Here is a 23,056-nt window from a genome sequence, read left to right as displayed (position 1 = left end):
TTCAATCTATAACTAGTCAGAAAATAATTAAAATTATTAAATGGATATGCCATCCTATATATACTATATGTGTTATAACTCCAGAAATGAGGCGAAGTAGCACTTAAAGACAAACCACACTAAATTTATGTAGACCCAAATTGTAGCCTTTTAATTTTTTCCTTAGGGCTTTCTTTCACATTTTAACATTCATTTTATTCTTTTTTGTAATGATGATTAATCCTTTACTTAGTGTGGCTTATATAGAACATTATCAGAGTTGGTATTTTTTTTTGATACTAGATAATCTTTTTATACTAGAATATCCAAAATTGAGTAGTTTTTGTCTTTCTAGTTTTATTGTCAAGAGAAGGTGACAGTTTGTCTCCTATTAACCTTCACTGGTACTTTGTAACTACCTCAAATAGTTTGTATTTAATTCATTTACTAATTTATAAGTAAATAAAAAACATTACATTTTTTGAAGGAAAAACTTCATATTGAAGATGCAAGAGAAATAGTACAATGGGTAAGGAACTTGTTTTGCAAGCAGTTGACTCAGATTCTATCCCTGGCATGCTATATGATCCCCTGAGACAGGTGGTCCTTTGAGCATGGTGAGGTATGCCCTTGCCCACAAAAAAAAAAAATGAAACAGAACAAAACAAATACACACACAAACCCACATCATATGAATACACAAATTAATTATTCTTCCTGTCACTTTCTGATTAATAATTATCTAGATTTATTGCTGAAATTTTCCTAATAAACATCTTTTTTTTTGCCCATAGGTGCCTGTATCAATTTTATGCTTATGGCAGATATGGACATATTCAAAGGAATTCAGCACAACTTCACAAAGATGGGTTCTTTTTTTATATTTCACATAAAAGAAAAACTGCAATACAATATATTTTGTATTTGTTTCACCTGTGCTCAGAATAATACATTAATAATAAAATAAAAAATCTAGTAAATGTTATGGAACATTAATAGTAATGTTTATCATCACATCAATAAGATCAAGTGGTTATTTTATTACATCATTAATCAAAGTACAGATAAATTATTCAAATAGCTTTAGTGAAATATTTAAGCAATACTTAAGGGCATTGAATAATATCTGAAGCAAGACTATTTATTTCCTAGGTTCTTTCATATATATTTCATTTAACATAATAAAGATAAATAATCTTATAAGTCTTTTTGATGGAGATTTGATTAATTTTTGGCTGCTGAAAAAACTATGGAGTCAAAATCAAATAAGAATGAGAATTTATCAATGAGAGAAAAACACTTTTATTGATGTCTACTAATATTTTTGCTTTTGCAAAATTGCACTTTCATTTAGATTTTTGTTCTATTGAATTTTTGAAAATATATTTTATATATTTTAAGCAAACCATCCTTTCAATACTAGCTGGCTATTATTAATGCTCTGTTTGTGAATGTGTTGCATTCTTTTGATGGGAATTACTATAGATTATCTTCAGTTCCAGAGCCTTCTGGACTGGAATCGATGTCAAGGAAGGCCTCTTTATTGGTGAAAGTTGAACTGAGAGTAATGCTCTGTCGAGGTTTCACAGGTGCAAGTTCATCTAATTTAATATTTTCATTTTTGACTAGAATTGTCTTATCCATGTTTTCTTCACTGTGCCTTGCAACAACAGCATCAAATACATCTAACTTGGGTGGCAAGGTTCCACTTTCAAATAAGTATTTGGCTAGATAAGAAATACAAATGTTGAATAGGAATGAGGTAACCATGGCGAGAGTTTTAAATGGGAATCTCTGATAATACATACCATTCTTATCAGAGTAGTAACCAGGGTAAAAGATTAAGGGCTGAAGGTGTAGATATGGCTCTCCACCAGTTATTCGTAGGAAAAGACCAGAAATATAACCTGCCACTGCTCCGTATGTGTTGGTTCCCTTAATGAAGAGCACAGAAAGTAGCTGTGGAAAGATGATGATGTAGACAAGATCTGAGCTGAGATACCAGAGCCCATACACTGTCTTTGTGAGCAAGGCCATGGCTGTTGCAGAAGCTCCAAACACAAGTACCGTGATTCGCATAACCCAAACGATTTCCTTGTCTGATGCCTGCAAACAATTTTCGCAATGTCAAAAATTTCAAGTAACATAATGTCTCATTAAATAAAATAATATCGTATTTTAAACATTTTAAAGGTGATCTAAAGAATTATCCTAGTTAGAGAGGATTGGGAAAGTATATAGCTCTAGCTCACAGGTCTATAGTGTATGATTTGACATGAAAAGACTGTTGGGATTGGAACAAAACACCACTGAAACGACCTTAATAACTTTTGAGTGTTTGACACACAACCCCAGCCCAGAAGAACACAAACTTAAATACAAATTCCCTAGTTTAAATGAATCTATGAGCAAATCGAAGGTAAATTGGACTATCAAAGCAATCAATCTAAGTAGTTCTCTGGATCATTTAGGAAGGGCTTCTGCTTATCACATGCAGAACTCACTGATCAATGGGAGGTCAGGGTGCAAAAACAGTTAAGATATCATATGTGTTGACATAGAAAACTAATATTATAATGACAAAAATTTACATATTTAGAAGTAAATTTTTATGGCATCCTTGCTTCGCCTCTATGGGGAAGTACTATCATCTTTCAGACTAACGGTCTTAAATAGGTAAATAGCACTGTTTCATTAAGTATAAATTAAAAAAAGCAAAATAATTTCAAAGCTTTTGGAAGAAGTTAAAGGAGGGATTGGTTGCTGCAACCCCAGAAACCACAATAGGATGCTAAAATAATGAAAAATTTTCATTTTCGTTATTTAATTTTCCATATTTGTTTCCCTAAAATAATGGAAAATGTTCTGCTTATCTATGATTCTTATTATTTATCACACAGAATTAAAGATTTTCTAAGATTTTGTTCATTAGACAAGAAAACTAAATTAGAGTGATATGCCTATAACTTTTAGCATATAGTTATGTTGATTTGCTTCTTTCAATATTAGTATAAATAAATAAAAAATATTTATAAGTGAAACTTATCATTATGTAATTATTTATTAACTTAACTATGGTCAATTTACTTTTTATTAACTTTAAATTTTAAAATAAATTTTAGAATTTAAAATTTTTTAATTTATTTAAAAAATTTTTAAAAAATTTTTAAAAATTTAAAAAATATATTTAAAATCTTAAGGTACGCGTTTTCAATCGTGTTGACACTTTTGGTTTGGTATTGGTGTTATGTCTGTCACTTTACCACCACCCAAATTCCCAAGATTCCCCACCATATCCTTTGTCATCTTGTCACTGATCCCCGGCACCTCAATCTGGTGTTCTCACCTGTACTTTAGTAACCAGAGTTTGTTACCAACTGATAGTAGTATCTATACCCTTTAAGTTTTCCTTTACATGCAGATAGGTAGGTGAAGTTATCTGTAGATTGTCCTGTCTCTGGCTTATTTCACTCAGCATGATAGAATGACTATATTTAAATACAGAATATTATCACACAATACTACATGCACAATAAATTTAAGTGAAACAACAGTAGTAATTTATGTTTTTGAAAAACTGCTCTTACATTTTGTCTGAATGAAAGCTGGTAGATATTCCGAGCAAACATCGAACTTGCTGACAAGATAGAAGAATCTGCTGATGACATAACAGCAGCAGAAACTGCACCAAGACCGAAGAAAGAAATATACACAGGACACAGGTACTGAAGAACAATTGGTAAAATCATGTCTGCTTCTTCTTTAGTCTTGGGATCTGGATATCCATATGTAGTTTGGTTCCAGTCTGTTGATAGAGATAACAAACAACAGCCAAAGAGCCATATGTTTTTCATCCTTCTGGGGAATCATTCAATTTACTAGGCAAATTTGAGAATGAATTTAGTTTGTATAAATTAGTCTAATTAGGTGGGGAGTTCATGTACTGGTCAAGTGGAATTCTAGCAGGATTTGGTTACTCTTATTAACACCTTCATGGAATACTGTGGGGATATATGATATATACATATGTATGTATCCTTATATTTTATATATAAATATTTATATATGCATTTTGCATGTTTTATATTTAATATATATATTTCCATTCTACAATTTTGGCATAACATTGTATATAAAGATAAGACATTCTTAAAAAGACATGGAGCATTTTGAAACATGAGAGGATACTTACTATTTGATTCCTTAGCTAGTTTTGCATAAATAAATCTGGAGACAAGAGAGCTATTCTTATCCAGTCTCTAACTAAGTTTGGTATTCTCCTCAGCATTATTTTTCTTTTAATTCTTTTTTGCATCAAGTCAAATTATTGGTAATTAGAGGCCTGGTAGATAAAATGTGTGCTATTTTTAAGAATAATTTTATTTAGGCACTGTGATTTACAACCCTGTCAATAGCAGGATTGTTCTGAATCAATTGAAATTTTAGGTTGAATATTTTTAGTTTTATTTGTGCTATTATTGACAAAATTGAAACAGATTTTGTTTTAATGCACAAATTTTTACTGTTTAAGTTTAGCAGTGTCTGCTTAAAAAATACAATGGAACCCTTAAACATACGTAAGAATTTTTTCTTTTTAATTTGCCCATCTGCTTTAATATCTTAAGTATAGGACCAAACAGGCGTGGCTTCTATTGGGCTCTATTTTTTATTTTTATTTTCTTTTATGTCACATTTTATATCATATTGTTCACAATTATACTTTGGTGACACAAAACTTATACTATTATTGAAGTATTATTATTATGCCATAATAATAATGACCAGATGCTTTTCTGGTTCTCACATGTTATGTTTTACTCACAAGCATTGATCACATTTATTAGCCATACTTAAAAGTTTTTATATTAAGAGCAGTGAAGAAATTAATGTAATACAGACTATGAAACATGGTGTACTTCTAAAAATAAAATAATTTAGGGGTTAAGGTACTTGCTTTGCATGGGGTTCATGCATGTGGTTGATCTGGTTGGATTTCTAATACCACATAAACCTACATGAAAGATTGTGTACTCACAAACATTTTATGAATGGGCTGAGCAATAAAAATTATGATGATTACTGAACCTCAAAGTGTTTTTTTCAGAGCCACAATAAAGTTACATATGTGAACATTATTGATAAACTATCAACTATGTGTGAGTATGAGGAAAAAAATGGGAGAGTGAAGGTGATAACTGGTGACTTTATTGAATCTGAATGGGTCAGTTTAGGAAGCTGCAAGAGATTTACCTGTTGATGCTCCAATAGCTCCAATGAGTATTGCTGGAAGAGCCATTACTAGGCACCCAAACGCTGCCAGGAAGGATAGCACTTGAGCATAGGTTGCTGAAGATGAAGACAAGACCCGCTGAAAGTAAGCCTGCCATGGAATTCCACCCAGCATCTACAATGAAAGCAAAAGAGCTCAAAATAATCACTTTGCATTGCTAGATATTTAAAAATAATATTTATTTCAATATATAAGATGACTGCTGCAGGTCATTTTTCATAATATTTTCATATAAATGATTTTGAGCAAGTTGTTCTCTACATAATTTTGAGTCTTATATTTTCTTTACTTACTGATTGATCTCTCCAAGAAATAAATACCACATGTTTCAAATGCCTTGATACTAAAATGTAATATATTCAGTTGCATGCATTTTAAAGCTCTTTTTCTTCTAGCATAATCTTTTGTTTTCCTTAGTTTACTTACCTTATAGTTACAACTATTCAGAAGCCTGTTATTTCATCTTATCTGATTGTTCAATCATTGAAACAGTATAAAAAGATTCTGATGGTATGGAGCGCAATGACAGAAAATAAGTTAGGTACAGTGGACCTCAGTTTACTCTCTGACATTTATTTGGTTCCCCAATCACTGCCAGAAGTTATCTCTGAGCACAGAAATAAGAGTAAGCCCTGGGTACTGCTATGTATGGCCCCCAAACAAAACAAATTTGGAAAGTATTAAGTTTAATCTATATTCATATGCTTAGTAATTCTCAATGATAGTAAATGTATCTATCAAAACACAAGGATGAATAAGGCTTGATTATTCTCTGGAGCTGTCTACTGTTAGTCAAGGTTTATGGATATTTTATAACATAAATATAGAAGTGTTTAGAACAACAAATATTAAAAAATTATCAATTTCTATTTTTAGTCATTTTTATGTCATATCTAAATATAATATAGGGTGAACAGTTACACTAGCATTACTAGGGGTAAAGGAGAGAGATATAGGATACATGCTGGGAACAGGGGTGAAGGGAGGACAGTATTGGTGGTGGGAATGCCCCTCATTCATTGTCACTATGTGCCTTAACTATTACTGTGAAAGATTTGTAATTCACTTTTACCACAATAAAAATGAAAAAAAAATAAAAGACTTTCTGAGTACAAGTATTGACAAATGTATATTCCTATAATGAAAATTATATTCCTATATATAGGAATATATATTACTATAATGAAAATTATATTCCTATATATAGGAATATATATTCCTATAATTATATAATTATTAATTATTCCTATAATTCCTATATTCCTATAATGAAAATATATTCCTATTCGTATAATGAAATGATATATTTTCTATATTCCTATAATGAAAATGTGCTAAAAGTTATCCTTGAGAAGTAAAATTAAAGAAGTTTGTGAGTGGAAAAATAGTACAGTGGCAAGGGTACCTGTTACATTCAGGTTTGCTAGGCCTAGAGGCACCCAAAAACCTTCTGATATGATTCTGGAAGCCTTTGAACACCATTGGAGCATGGTCCCCAGAACCATAGTGTGCAAGTAGCACTGTATAGCCTGTTCAGAATCACATTCTTGAACCTAGTGTTGAACTATCAGTACAATTGGTTGAGTTTTTGAAGTGCCCCTTACATCTCTTGAGAACTGCTTGGAAGCATTCATGTCTTGTAACACTATTAATTTGCCTTGTCGGTAATTAGTGACTTAAATGAGCTAATTATTTTGAAGAAATTGGCAGTTAATACTTACTCCCAAATTTAAATTCACACTTGTAGATGATTCATCTCTAAGATTAGGGGAGATAGCTGAATGTATTTTTATCTACAGAACAGTAAGGTGGTCATATAATATTCTAGGTGCTCTTACTATAAGGTATCATTTTTCTCTTCACTTTGACAAGTAGTAAACTTTTCTTGTTAAGGGAATTCATATTTTTTTCCTTTGGTTTTTTGGTCACACCCGGCAGCACTTAGGGGTTACTTCTGGCTTTACACTCAGAAATCGCTCCTGGCAGGCTCCGGGGACGATATGGGATGCCGGGATTCAAACCACTGTCCTTTTGCATGCAAGGCAAACGCCTTACCTCCATGCTATCTCTCCAGCCCCAAGGGACTTCGTATTTCTAATGAGAAGTGATTGATTCAGAAATAGATACATACCAATAGGTGAATTTTAAATAAAACATTACAACAGCTAAAAATAATTTGATTTTTGGAACAATAAGATTGCTTTCCCTACATATGACTATTACTTACCAACAACAGAAAATTATCAAGCCAAGTATAGACTTCATAGGATTCAATGGTCCCCAGCCAAGGCTCCCGGTATTTGGTGTGCACAGCAGTGTACCCAATGTCAGTAACTGCAGGATGTGACATTGCAAATGGGACACTAATCCACTGTAACCAAGGAGAGACATTCAGACTTAGGATATGATTCTTTCACTGTATAACTTATAAGACTTCAGTTACCCTTTTTTTTTCCTTCTTAGAGACCTCATACACAGTAATTCATCTTGTTTATATAGAGAACCTGAAATCATATTCTCTAAAGATCACAATAATATTAGGATTTAAAAAAAAGTTACATGTTGACCACTTCAGTGTTTCATCATAACATATCTTATCACAACATTTCTAGGAGCAGTCACCAGATATATTTGAGTCATAAACATCAAATTGAAAACATTATATCTACATAAAAATATTTATTTAATTATTTTTGGGTTTTGATTCATACTTGGCCCACTTTGGGACTGATCTTGACCCTTGCACAAATTAAACTAAGGATATACAAAATATCTAGCACTTTTAAGCCAATTAATTATTAATGCAATAAAAACTTCAAATATCTCTTACTGGGTATTACAGTAAAATTAGTATGCTTTTGAATATTAATTAGCATAGAATTTCACACTATTACAATAGGATAAAAATGAGAGAAAAAGATGAAGAATGAAGACAGGGAGAGAGATGACAGAATGACAGAGACAGAGACAGAGGTCTTTACTTACCAGGCCTATAAATATGCAAAAAAGCTGGACAACATCAGTGTAGGCTACTGAGTAGAGACCTCCCACCAGGGTGTACAAGATGGCAATGAGTGCGGAGACAATGACTGAGGCGTGCACATCAACGTCGATGATTACACTGATGGTGGCGCCTAAAGAAAATCAATAGGAAAACCTTGTGGTTAAGATACTGAATAGATTTTTGCTTCCTGTGAGATGATTTATTAAAAGTTTGACGACAGCAAAAATTTACACAGTGTTACATAAAATAAATTAGATATGGAAATAGATAAGTTAGAAGATAGTGTTTCTGTAATTAGTGTCTTACCAGAAACAAGTTAGTTAATTTGACATGAGAATATTTGAAATTCACTGTATCATTAATTTTTTATAAAAATATGTTATTAAAAGAATTTGATATAACTCCAGAAACTCTCTAAAATATACCTTATCTACATGCAATATCCATATTCAAACAACTCCCCAAAACCTTTAAATAAAGATTTCTACATTTCAAGATTAATACTTAATTTATATATATATATACATATATGTATATATATACATATATGTTTAGGTTTTTGGGCCACACCCAGTGATCCCCAGGGGTTATTTCTGGCTATGTGCTCAAAAATCGCTCCTGGCTTGGGGGACCATATGGGACACCAGGGGATCAAACTGCAGTCCGTCATAGGTTAGCATGCGCCAGGGAAATGGTACTGCTTGCACCACTGCTTCAGCCCCTATTTTATATTTTTTATTAACTTTAATTTCTGTAAACATCTGTTAGAAAACTGATAATATAAGATATGAGATACAATTATAGAAAGAATTATTAAAATTGGCAAATTAGATATGCCACCATTTTCCCTTTAAATTCTGTAAAAGATATGGGGCCAGAGCGATGGTGCAAGCGGTAAGGCATCTGACTTGCACGTATTAACCTAGGATGGGCCATGGTTCTATCCCCTGGCATCACATATGATCTCCCAAGCCAGGAGAGATTTCTGAGCACAGAGCCAGGAGTAACCCCTAAACATCACCGGGTGTGGCCCAAAATCCAAAAAAATATTCTATAAAAGATTGTATTTATTACATTTAATTGATGAAACTTTTCAATACTGTTCCTAGGATACTAATGTCCTGAAGAGCATTAAATGCAACATCATAGTTTTAAGTAATTTTTATTACAAAATATTTAAACCTATTTTTCAAATCAAATATGTTTGTTTTAAATTATGACTTTTTAACTTGTATTGGTATGTATATTTTCAATGAGAATATTATGGGATAGGTACTTGGATTAATGTTGTTGCTTAACAAATCCCTTTCTCGTTGGTCTCCAAAGTTATACTATCTATATTTCATATTTTAACACAATACTGAAAATAATATTTTGTTTTTGTATTATCAGTGACTAACATTGTACTATACTCTTCATTTGTATAGGAAACATAGCTACCAAAGATGCCAATCTATTTTTTTTTGTTTTGTTTTCGGGCCACACCCGTTTGATGCTCAGGGGTTACTCTTGGATAAGCGCTCAGAAATTGCCCCTGGCTTGTGGGGGAACCATAGGGGATGCCGGGGGATCGAACCGCGGTCGCGATCTTTCCTTGGCTAACGCTTGCAAGGCAGGTACCTTACCTCTAGCACCACCTCGCCGGACCCGCCAATCTATTCTCTAAGGGGCCAAAAAGATAGAAAAGTGGATAGAGCACTTGCCTTGTATGTGGCAGACACAGGCTCTACTCTGGGCATATAAAATGTCCCCCTAAGGACTGTCTGGAAAAATTGTTGATACAGAGCAAAGAGTTACCACCTGAACTGCCAGATGTGGCCCAAAACAAAACAAAACAAAAAACTAACAGAATACATTTCAATCTGTTTTCTTAAAGAGCATTACAGGCAATATTTATATTAGGTAAGAAAACAAATATTTTCTTAAGAATTCTTTTTAGGAAACAAAATTAAATTACTTTTCTGAGTGAAGAGCTATTTTTAAAATAAAGGAAAACTCTAGTTGGGTATTTAGAAAATGTATTATTATTTTACGGATACTTAAAACTTTTTTTGAAATCATTCTCTACAGAACTTCAGTGCATGATTACTATTCTTCTCTCACTCTACTTTAGTGAGAATGTCTAAGTTATATCCCATAAATAGGAAAAGCCCAATTATTACTCTTTTTCAAGTAGTAGTGAAATTTCTAGTAATATTATACCTTCAAGTAATAGGAAGTCTGCATGTTTCAGAAGAAAAACTGAATGACACTGCAGAAAAATTTGAGATGCTGGTAGATATAATCAAGAAAGTGAAACTTATTAGAGAAGTCACCTATCCTTCTTTCTCTCATTCGAATAACTAGGATGCACATTTTTTCAAAACTATTTTCTAAGTAACTCAATCACTTTTCATGTAACAGAAAACTATGCTTTCATATCCCCTGTGACACTTTAATTTACTCATTAAGTCATAAAATTGTACAATATTAAATATGAACTACTAGGAGTGAAAACCTTTGTTGAAAAATTACATCAAGAACATAGTTTAGGGGCCAAAGAGATAGCATGGAGGTAGAACGTTTGCCTTGCATGCAGAAGGATGGTGGTACGAATCCCGGCATCCCATATGGTCCCCCAAGCCTGCCAGAAGCGATTTCTGAACGTAGAGCCAGGAGTAACCCCTGAGCACTGGGTGTGACCCAAAACCAAAAAGAAATAAAAATTAAAAAATTTAGAAAAGAATATAGTTTATTATACTCAACTAGTTTAATGGTTAACTAGGCACATTCAAAATAAGGTATCAATAGAGATCATACTTGTTTCCTTTTTAGTTTATTTGAGGACTAAATAAGTGATGCTTCATGCCAATCTGCAGTGCTTATGGGTGTCATTTCTGATGGTGTTCAAGAAATCATGCCATGCTGGTTTCACACACAGGCCTCTTGCAAGCAAAACATGTGCTACAACTCTGAGTTATTTGCTCAGCCATATACCTCTATACTTTCAGTATAAGTTTTTCCTATAAAGACTAACTTGCAATTATGCCTGATGATATTATTGATGAAATATGAGTATTAATTAAAAACTCACATTTATTTTCTTTTTAAAACATAAAAAGCAGCAGCAGTAATTTTTACAGTAGGCTGTTGAAATGTGTATGTTTGTGTGTAGAAAGACATTAAATACATTAACATAGTTTGGATTCATACATTGACATATACATTGCACATATATGTACATAAATAACTAACCCAACAAAGCAGAATCTAGTTATCATACATCATATTTTAGAAATTCTTAAAAATTTAAGTTTTTAATTTTATTTTTCATGTTCAATTATATAAATGGATCTTTTTCAGTAAGTGAGCAGTTTGCATTCTGTTAGATATTCATCCCACTCCTTTTTACGTATCTCAGTAGGTAGTTTGTTCTTAAAGGCAAAAATTTTAGTTGAGAGAAATGACAAATTACCATTGATTCTTAGTTTATAAGAATAAGGTAGGAAGAAAGGTGTGATTTATATTTCATTTTATTATAGTGTAACTGTACTGTTAGATGCAGATAATTAGTATCTAACACTGGGAAAAATACAACATTTTTCATGAATCATTCAGTATTTCATAATGATCAAGTTACTTTCTACATCAAGTAACTTTCTTCTCCGGTTGGAGCCCAATAAAATAGCATAAGATTATACAGAATTATAGAAAGGAGCAAAATATAGTATAAATGATCAATATTATAGATGCTATATCTGTTGATAAAAAGAAAAGGAGCAATGGTATAGTCTAAAAGAGTTGATATGCAATGAAATTTTTCTTATCTTACCTCTGCTCTGACCACATATGGTCTGAATGAAGATTTTCCATTTTTAAAAAGAGTATGGAGCATATATATGGATGCCTTATTGTCAAACGTTGTCAGATTCACTGAGGAAGGTTGTGGAACCTCCACCTTTGTTCATCTTCATGAAGAGACTAAACACTTGGTTTAGATAAGCTACTTGATTAAAAGGAGGCTATCAGTCCTAAAACTCTCTTATTATCCATTGTTTTCTAAACTTATGAGTGGTCTTATCATCCAACAGTCTAAAACATGTTGTCTTTAGTTTTAATGAACCTTACATAGTCACAAGTTAATAACTAAAGATTCTACACTCATTTTCTAATTTCCTAAACATGAAATAATGAGGTTACATTGCAAAGAAAAGAAGTATTGTTGGAAATTTTTTGTTTGAATAAATTACAGCCCTACATTGTTCATTAATCATTTCTTTATTCACTTATTCATAATAGTATTGCAATTAATAATAAAATACAGGACTACCAATAAATGGATACTCACTTTATGGTATTGTATTGGAAATCTTGCAAAGCTTAAGTCTAGTGAAATAAAATTCAGAGGGTACCTAAGGTCCCCACAGAAGACATTTCCTATAAATTTTGGATTATTACTCTGTGGAAGTGACTTTTGTAAGATCAATTGTTTCATTGCTTGCTAAGCAGGCATAAGAAAAGAAAAACTGGAGGTGAGAAGAAAGGTGGAATTTTTCACCTAAATATGATTTTTCCACCTGAATTTGCAAAGTGTAAAAGACAAGAGAGCAGGATTTCAGTGTGAATGGAGAAAGTATGACATCCCTACCCATCAAAAGACTGGATAATGGTTTGGTTTTAATAAAAGGAAGGAACATGATTTGATTTGAATTGTAAAAGAAAGTCTGGCTACTTGGTGAAAGTATAAGCAGAAGGCAGAGTGCAGGCAGAAAGATGTCTGTATTAATCTAGGCGAGGGTGAAGAAAGTAAAGTCATATATGAAGTTTTGCCTAAGAGATTCAGCTAGTCAAAGAGATTCAGCACTAATCACACCAACTGGTCCTTACCTAAAGCAGAAAATATGGCTGCTGCCCAGAACATCTCTCCCATTAGCGCAGGAATAAATAGGAGTCCGCCCATGCGCTTTCCATAGATCTGTTGAAATGGGTCTAACATAGTCACATATCCCTTGGAGCGCATAGGTTTTGCAAAGAAGAGACCACCTAAAAATATATTAAAATATACATAAGAAAATTTAAAAGCTGTAATAGTCATGATTTTCTAATATTATACTATGCTATTTCACAAGAAAATACATATTTTAGAATACTTAAAAGACATTAAATTAGTTTGAAATATCCTTTGAATAGAGAACAAAGAAACACTGGTAAATAAATATAATCATTTATTATATTTTTGTTTAGGTTTAAAGGACAATTAAATAATAGATCTGATGCATATAGGTTGAAAAATAAGGACAGAGCAAGCATAGACTCACCCTAGATGCATTTATGTACTGAATTACATTTTAGTTAGATACATATTCAATTAAAGAATTCTGAGTGCAAGAACTGCTAAATTCTTGATCTTTTATTATGCAAAGATTGAAAACAAAATTCAGATGCCGTTCAAGTTGGTTTAATTTTAGTAATATATTTGCACTATTTTTGAAATAAAACAAATTGTTAAGAAATAAAATTAAGGGGCTGGAGAGATAGCACAGCGATAAGGCATTTGCCTTGCATGTGGAAGGGCAATAGTTCGAATCCCGGCATCCCATATGTCCCCGGAGCCTGCCGGAGGCAATTTTTGAGCGTAGAGCCAGGAGAAGCCCTTGAGCACTGCCAGGTGTGACCCCCCCAAAAAAAAAAGATAAGAGCTAAAATTTTTACATATTCCACAATCAAGTAATTAAATAATATATACACTAGTGTTCTATTTAGAAATGTCTGGTAACATTTTTTACACCCTCACATTGCTTGACATGTTAATAACTATTTATATTGATTGGCTTTTATTTTCAATTGTTACTTGTATTACTTGAATGGGAAAGAGTAGCGTATATAGGTGGCACCGGAGAACCTGGGGTCTGATTCCAGACCTCACATGTGCAAGGTGCTTCTTCCCCTTGGTCAGCTCTTTATGCTTGACTGAGTGGATCATTGAGCTTAAACATTCACTTACCTAAAATCAAACTCAGAGAGTACCCAATTGGTGCCTGAGCCCAAGCCAGACCATATTCTGGAACATACACTGCTTCAGCTGTCCCGTTAATGTAACCTCCTCCAACCCAGGTGGCTGAAATTTAAAAAAAAAAAAAAAGCACATTCTAACATGTTATACTTTCAACTTTTTTTTACTAAAACCCTAATAGCTTCTTGTGGCTATTGATTACCAAAATTTGTTAATCTGGATCAATGTGTTTTATGAAAATATAGTGCACAATGCATTTTTAAGGTTTACTGTGAAATAAAATTAATGCAAGATGCTCTGAAACTTGTTTTTATTGATTACATGGTAAAATAAAAGCATTTTCAAATTACTGATCTAAATAATCATATTAATTCATCTGTTTCTTTATTTTAAATAGTTTTGAAAATTAGGCATTTTATTTATTCATTTTTAAAATGAATGATTTTTTTAGGTTGGACAATGTTGATCCCAATGTGTGTGTGTGTATATATATATATATATATATATATATATATATATATATATATATATATATGTGTGTGTGTGTGTGTGTGTGTGTGTGTGTGTGTGTGTGTGTGTGTGTGTGTGTGTGTATTTGAGGTCATACTCAGCAGTGCTCAGGGGTTAGTCCTGGCTCTATGCTCAGAAATCGCTCCAGGAAAGCTCAGATGACCATATGGGATGCCTGGATTCAAACCAGCATTCTTCTGCATGCAAGGCAAATGCCTTACCTCCATGCTATCTCTCTGCCCCCACCCCCAGATACTTTTAAAGTCACAAAATCATAATATGTTAAGCATTGCTAGAAATAAAATATTCTGTGATGATAATGAATAAATAAACCATGAATTATATGTCTATCTCTAATCCTAATACTATATCTGTGACTATAGCAGTATCCTCAAAAGTGTGGTATATCTTTATTTCAATGTCCTGTTCTAATTTCATTAGTCTTTTTATACTAATCACTATTATTATTCTCAAGAATTGATAGATATGGGTGTAGGTGAGTATGTGTGCATGTATGGTCATGGCTGTGTGTTCTTTTCATTTATAGAGTTTCTTAAATATTCTGGGTATACTAGTTTCTACAGGAGAGAGAAGAAAAATGTTACTTAATATCCAAGAAATGCTAATATAAGTTTAAATTAGCTTTTCCATCTTTCTACCTGAGAAACACTTTATATATTTATTTGTAATGTATTCTCTATTATTTATATCATGTAACATGTAAAATTTTATATGTTTTTACATTTTGATTTAGGGACACACCTGGCTATGCTCTGGGTTTTACTTCTGGATCTGCACTCAGGGGTCACTCCAGGGGTTCTAGTGGGACAAATGGACTATCGGGAATTAAATCTGGGTTGGTTACATGCCAACAAGACCCGTACCAGTTGTACTATCTCCTTGGCCCTATAACACAAATTTTAGCTTTCTACTAGCAATTCTTTGCTCTGATATGGACTTGGTAAAAAAATCTTGTGTAAAAAATTGTTATAGAAGCAAAGTTAAGAAATAAAATCATTTTTTTCAATGTATTTATTTTTTTCATTTTTGGGTCACACCCAGCTGGCTCAGGGGTTAATCCTGCTCTGAGCTCAGAAATTGCTCCTTGCAGAATTGGGGACCATATAGAGCCGGGATTGAAACCACCATCCATTTTGGGTTGGCTGCATGCAAGGAAAATGCCCTGCCACTGTACTATCTTTCCGGCCTTTCAAATGAAATATTTTAAAACTAATATGAACTAAAAATTATATTGAGGTTGAAGAGATAGTATAGTGGGTAGGGTGCTTGCCTTGCATATGCTCAACCTGAGTTCTATTCCCAGAATCTATCCCTAGACCATATGAGATGCTGGGGATATATGGTCTCTTAACCCCATAGGGGGTAATTCTTGAGTATAGGGCCAGGAGTAAACCCTAAACATACCAGGTGTAGCCCCTAAACAAACAAAAACAAAATTATAAACAATGCCATTTTCTTAAAGAACTTAATGTAATATTTCACCTCTACTGAAAGATTGTTTAAAGGAACTCATAACTTTGCTATTTATGTTACATGAAGAACATAATATGATGATATTTATCTAAAATCTCCCTTTAAGAACTTCTGTATTGATAATAATATGTCTATGAAACAAATATTTCTATTCTATTCTTGTGCCAAACTTTTTCTGAGTTTTTGGGCCAGAGAGATCATACTGCACAGAAACTGCTTTCATTTCATGAAGCTACCCTAGGTTAAATATCCCCAGTATCTTGTATCCCCAGTACCCAGTACCAGAAGTGATCCAGAGCCAGAGTGGTGGTGCAAGCAGAAGGATTTTTTGCCTTGCATGCGGCTGACCTAGGATGGACCATGGTTCAATCCCTCAGCATCTCATATGGTCCCCTAACCCAGGATCGATTTCTGAGCACATAGCCAGGAGTAACCCCTGACTGTCACTGAATGTGGCCCAAAAAGAAAACAAAACAAAACCAAAAAATCAACAAGAAATGACAGACGGTGATAGAATGGTGTCCATGAGAAACCATTATTAATAGTGTTATAAACAAAAAATAAATATAATTTTAAATTTAAAAATTTTTTAAAATATCTTTATAAAACTAAGTGGCCATATTTTATCTGTAATCCCGTAATTCAATATTTCTTGTATGTTTTATTGGAGACAATTAAATTGAAAAATTTAAAGTATAAAATATTCCTTTATGACTATAGCAAATTGTTTTCTTTTCAAATTATTAATTTAAATTACATTGGAAGAAGTCTCTAGGAAAAAAACAATGATAGAAAAAAATTCTTTCATTCATATTAGCAGTCTTATTGCATAAATAACTTTTGTTGCTTTATTTTGCTTTTCTATTTTCTTTCTAAAAATTTAGAGATGCAATCACAATGCATATTAATTTATTTAGTGAAAAGGAATTTAGAGACAGAGCTCATACATACAAAGCAAATTCACTACTGAACTACATCCTCAGTTCATCATTATCATCTGTAAAAAGAAATTAAATTAACAATTGGGGCCAGACTGATAGCACAGCTGTAGAGTGTTTGCCTTGCACGAGGCAGACCCAGAACCCAGAATCGATTCTCTGCATCCCAAATGGTCCCCAGAGCCTTCTAGGAGAATTTCTGAGTAGAAAGCCAGGAGTAACTCCTAAGCATCACCAGTTGTGGCCTAAAAAACCAATATATGTAGTATATAATATATATATATATATATATATATATATATATATATATATATAAGCTTCTCCACAGTGATTTCTGAGGGTATGGGACTAAATTCCAACAATGCTTAAACAAGTAGGAGACTGATAATTCTGAGCTCAGCCCTGCAGATCAATGGAAGCTGTAGAGCAGAAGGTCATCAAGACCACTCTTGCAATGATTTGACCCTCCAGGGTGATGCATGTAGTATCAACATTGAACCAAGAGCCTTGCACATGTGAGGCTGGTGCTCTACCACTTGTCTTTTGCTCCCCAATAACAGAAATTAAATTAATTACACATATCAGAATTTTATCCATATATTAGGGGAAAGACATAATATTTGTGCTGTAGTAAAAAATGAAAATTGAGATGTAGTGTTATACATATTATTCATTAATAAGTAAGAGGAAACAAGAAATTCTATAGCAACATTTCCTTATTTTTGATAGTAGGTTTAAAATGATTATTTTTTACATACTATACATCCTAGAACATTTTGTTTGAAATGCAAATACATGAATGTATGTGGGGGAAATGAAATGAGGATTAGAAAAAGGGACCCTGCAAGAAGTGTACATTTATAAAGAACTCAAGTGTAACCATTAATAACGTTATATATTGGGGTGGGGAGAGTTTAGGGATAAGGGAACTTGCCTTGAATACTACAGATTTGGGCTCAGTCCTCAGTACCACACATGGTAGTCCCAGCACTGCCAGGGGTCCTCAAGCACAAAAAGAGCACCATAGGATGTGGAACCTATAGGTGGCCCCCATCCCAAAAAATGGAGGTTATGTGTGAGCAGCCAGAAGTTATGTGTAAGCATCAGACCTGGGACTGCCAGTACACCTGAACTGGGTCCTGTAGATCCTTATGATACCTTATCGTTCTGTTTTTCATTTTTCTCACAGATGGCAAACCTTTCATTATGCTGCCACCAAGATCAAAAGAAATCATGTGCAGTTATGAAGGTTTCAACAATCACAAAAGGGGGTCAAGCAGGGGCGCAGCAGTGGGGCATTTTCCTTGCATGCGGCTAATCTAGAACAGACTGTGATTCAATCCCCTGGCTTTCCATCTGGTCCTCCAACAGGAGTGATTTCTGAGTGAAGAGCCAGGAGTAACCCATGAGTGTCACTGGGTGTGGCCCCCCCCAAAAAACAAAACAAAAACAAAATCATAAAAGGACTATCTGAAAGATGACTAGTGCATAAGGCGTTCTAAAACATTGTTGACCTTACATAGAAAAATCATGATAAAAGTTTTACAATTTGGTTTGATAAAACATTTGATATATTTCCCCTGGACTCATCATTGGACCATATGGGGTTCTGGGAATCGAACCTACGTCAGCTGTGTGCAAGGAAAGTGTTTTAACTACTGTATCATTTTCACACTCATAGATGAATCATCTTTAAATATTTTGAAAATGAATTGGAATTATTTGGATATGATATTAAATAGGCTATTTATCCAAAGTGAGGTAGTCTAATATACTTCTCATTAAAAAAAAAAAAAAAGAACACTTGGCGCTGGAGTTAGAGTGAAGCATGAAGGGCACTTGCTTTCATGAAGCAAATCCAGCATCACATATGGTCCTTGAGTGGTGCCAGGATTGATCCCTGAGAAGAGCCAGGAATAAGCCCTGAGTACTGCTGGTTGTGGACCAAAAATAAAACAAAAGTAAAGAAAAAATATGTTCTTTTCAATAAGCCCTTTCATAAACATAAAGCAAACAGGGATTCCCCCTCTCCATCCCCTCCTGGGATGAGAGTGCAAGCCATCTCCTTTACAATAAGAGAGCTCCTATTAATATCAGTTATATTGTTGATATTTGAAAATTTATAAAGACTTTAAAATGAAATAATACAATGTAATAAGTGTCATTGATGACTGTTTTAAATGATATCAAATGGATAACATAACATTTAGAATTATTTTCAAGTACCAAGAAAAATATAAAATAAATCACTAAACAGAGCTACCTTTGCTCAGGAGAGAACTGTCCCTCTGAGTGCAGAAAGGCTCTGGAAAGATTCCTGTAGGACACGCCCTAGTGTGATACAGCAAGGCACTGAGAAACCCTTTTATTGTTTTTGTTTTTCAGTTCTGTGGATTCCATCATATAATCATTCTGTCAGGAAATTAGTTTATCAAATGGGATAATTAGGTTTAAAACAGGGCATAAATCAATTTGGAAATGTGTCACACCCAAATTCATTCATTCAGGTTTAAAACCAAAGCTAGTGGATGTACATTAAATTTGCCATTTCAAAATAACTCAAAAACAAAATAATATGTCGATATTAATGAAAATAATCTGGGCTCTTGATTTTCACCTTATTCACTGATACATAACTTGCAGCACAAAGAAGCTTTTGAACATTTCTCCAACTCTTTCTTTTTTACACTATTTCAATCCACTCCAGTGCTCAGAAAGCCAGATTGTTTCATTGATATTCTGTCCAGTGATTCATTGTAAAGTAACTTTGTTTAATTACTCAAGAGTTGATTTTGTTAGTTTTATTTCTATATGAAAGTAAACTTATTTTAAAATACATTGAAACCGTGGAAGAATACCCCAAAGACAAAGAAAGAACATTTTCTTTGTTACTGAGAAGTCAAGGAGTCAAGGCAGGCAGCATAGCCTGAGCATCATCTTAACCTACCTGTCATGGTAAATCCACCCACCAGCAGACCAATGTCTCGGCCACCAACTATTATGGCTTCACTGCGTTCTTCCGCGCTGCCACTGTTTTTGGTTCTCCAGGCAGCCCATATTCCAACCAGTAAGATTAGAAGGTAGAAAACGATGATAGCTATTAGTCCTTCCACATGGAACGCCATGTTTATCTAGAGGGACGTTTGGTGTCACAACTGGCTACTTCATGAAGACTTCTGAAGGAAACACAGCTGTGCATTATAAACCAGCCAAACATGCACAGGCAGCCAGTAATAAACCATCTGGTTAGTGTTTCAATGCCACTTAAAGAAAAAGTATAGTGCAATCACATATTAAACTAGTAATTACCAACAAATGTAAACATTAAATTGAAGAAAGATAAGCATCATATTTATTTTGCCTTTAATAAGTTACCTCAGTTGCTAATGATATTTCTATATTCTCTTGGAATATACCAATCTAGAATTATTCAATAGACAGTACAATTTTCACTTATTCATCTACCCAGTTTTCAAATAATTTCTGAAAATTATTCCAAAGAAAAAGTAGCAGTGCAAATAGCTAAAAATAATATACTTGGAAAAATTCATTTCCAAAACACGTTAAATCCAATCTTCAACAAGTTGCTATGGTTCAAGGTACAGTAGCAAGAAAAATGCTATGTTATTATTATTAAAGGATCTAGCCCTTAATCAGCTTTCTTTCCTTATCCATTGTCTTCATTCCTTTCATCTTTACCCCACCCTCCTTAAAAACGTATACAAGAAAATGATGAAAAAATGCAGATTTTTATTTAAAGGCAGCAACAAGAGTCATTGAGATAAATCTAATGCTTTCATTTGGGGGGAAATTCTTGTTTTCTTTATTCCCCACCCCACCCTATTCCTGTAAGTAATCAAGGCTAACCCATGCACCCTGGTTCACATAAACAAGTTTCTAGAGGAAACTTTAATTTTTCTGGAAGCAAATAGATAACTGCACCTCGAGGGAAGAACCAGTCTCCCCGGTATTCTGTGGGAAGAGGCTCCAGCAGGCGGGATGGATGCGCTTTGCCTTTGTGAACCTGGTAGAAAGAAGTTCTTTCCAGTCCCTCAGCCAGCGCCCGCCGCTTCTAGTTGGGGTGTGAGAGTGGGTGTGGATCCCATCTGCTGCACCCTGGCTTTCCAGCCATTAGCAGCCCCCACCCACCCGCGGGCGCACACCCGTCTAGAAGCAGAGGTGCGTCTCCAGGACTGGTCCTGCGGCCGCGCCCACGGAGGACCTGCGCGCCCTGCCCGTGCGCCCCGTTGACGCCCTACTAGGCTCCTACCTGGGGAGCGTCCGTGCTGGGTCTGAACCTCCGCCCCAGGACTGTGGCGAGCTGTAAGGGTCCGAGGGGGAAGATGCTGGGCTGGAGAGGCTGAGCAGAACGGGGCTGGGCCAGGCAGCGGGGACCTAGCACTGGTGGCACCCAGCCGCGCGTCCCCAGGAGTGGGGCGCAAAGTTGACAGGTGTGGATGCAAGAGCGGGGAGCGCGGCGTGGAGCGTGGTGGCGGCCGATCCCGGGGTTGGCACAAGTCCCCTTTATAATGCCGCTGGCGGGGGCGATCGTCAGAGCCCTGGAACAGACGTCAGAGCGGAGCGGAGCGGAGCTGAGCTGAGGTTGTGGCCGGGGACCGTGCCCTCCCGTCCGAGCGGGCGGGTGCGAGTGTGGGTGGCCACGGAACCCGAGCAGGGGGACCTTTCTGGAAAGATGCCTCGGCCATGGGCACCCACCAAGCCTGGGCCCCGCCTTGACTGAGCAGTCATTTCGCTAACCACCTACCCCAGCGGATCTGTTCCAAAGGTCATGGTCCCAGGACCAGGATTGGAAGCAGGAGTGGGGAGACAAGGAGGGTCTCAGAATGACGCTTGCCATCAAGACAGCGAGTAGTCAGCATTTAGGAGGGGCTGGTTCTTGTTTTTGCAGATCTGGGATGCAATGCAATGGCTTCCCTAAGACTGAAGATCCCTCACCCACCTTTTGCCCCCTGGCCTAGGATTGAGGCTCCTTTGAGCTTCTCTGCCAAGATGTTTGATATTTTAAAAAAATTAAACGCCGTGATTTACAAGGTTGTTTATAACAGTTTTTTCCCCCACAGTTAGAAAGTTGTTCAGGATTGAGTTTTAGTCATACAATTTACAACATTCTTCATCAGTACACATTTCCCACCAATGTACCCCAGTTTACCTCCTGCCCTCCCCCTGCCTGCTTCTGTATTCTGTAACAGACATTTTTTGTTTCTCTCTCTCTCTCTCTCTCTCTCTCTCTCTCTCTCTCTCTCTCTCTCTCTCTCTCTTCTCTCTACTTTAGACATTGCGATTTGCAATAATTTTTGCACATCACTTTATCTTCATTTAGCACCCAGTTCCTTTCTTCTCCAGAGTGATCATTTCCAACTATCATTGTCACAGAGATCCCTTCTCTGCCTTAACTACATTCCCCAGCTGTTTGCAGAGAACATCCGTCTGGCCCTCATCTCTATTATCTCTGGGTATTATTACCATACTATCTTTCATTCATAATTCACAAGTGAGTACAATCATTCTATGTCTTTCCCTCTCCCCCTGAGTCATTTTACTCAACATAATACTCTCCATATCCATGCATATATGAGCAAATTTCATGACTTCAGTTTTTCTAACAGCTGAATAGTATTCCATTGTGTAGATGTACCATCGGTTTTTTTTTTGGGGGGGGGTCACACACGGCAGCACTCAGGGGTTACACTGGCTGTACGCTCAGAAACCGCTCCTGGCAGGCTCGGGGGACCATATGGGATGCCGGGATTCGAACCACTGACCTTATGCATGCAAGGCAAACGCTTTACCTCCATGCTATCTCTCCGGCCCAATCATAGTTGTTTTTT

The 23,056-nt window shown here is 35.1% G+C and overlaps 1 protein-coding gene across 1 annotated transcript; it reads right to left on the bottom strand.

The window, feature by feature from the left end:
• Positions 1 to 264: 264 nt before the first annotated feature.
• Positions 265 to 21,549, bottom strand: SLC5A7 (solute carrier family 5 member 7). Its single transcript, XM_049784399.1, has 9 exons — positions 21,478 to 21,549; positions 20,155 to 20,383; positions 14,257 to 14,370; positions 13,140 to 13,295; positions 8,255 to 8,403; positions 7,497 to 7,640; positions 5,230 to 5,383; positions 3,567 to 3,784; positions 265 to 2,085 (listed from the first exon to the last, which is right to left on the bottom strand). The coding sequence occupies exons 2-9, from the start codon at positions 20,330 to 20,332 to the stop codon at positions 1,459 to 1,461; spliced, it is 1,740 nt and encodes a 579-aa protein (XP_049640356.1). The 5' UTR covers positions 20,333 to 20,383; positions 21,478 to 21,549; the 3' UTR covers positions 265 to 1,458.
• Between the last annotated feature and the right edge of the window lie 1,507 nt (positions 21,550 to 23,056).

The sequence above is a fragment of the Suncus etruscus genome, chromosome 12, assembly GCF_024139225.1.
Source record: "Suncus etruscus isolate mSunEtr1 chromosome 12, mSunEtr1.pri.cur, whole genome shotgun sequence".
Lineage (NCBI taxonomy): Eukaryota > Metazoa > Chordata > Mammalia > Eulipotyphla > Soricidae > Suncus > Suncus etruscus.
This window is presented reverse-complemented; position numbering and strand designations above follow the sequence as displayed.

What these genes read in the sequence shown, in the direction of transcription:
- SLC5A7 (XM_049784399.1), bottom strand. Translation starts at nt 20,332, where the DNA reads ATGGCGTTCCATGTGGAAGGACTAATAGCTATCATCGTTTTCTACCTT. An exon ending in AGCTATTGGAGCATCAACAG is followed by an intron (nt 3,785 to 5,229) that starts GTAAATCTCTTG and finishes CTCTATCAACAG; the next exon opens with ACTGGAACCAAACTACATAT. An exon ending in AGCTTTCATTCAGACAAAAT is followed by an intron (nt 2,086 to 3,566) that starts GTAAGAGCAGTT and finishes AATTGTTTGCAG; the next exon opens with GCATCAGACAAGGAAATCGT.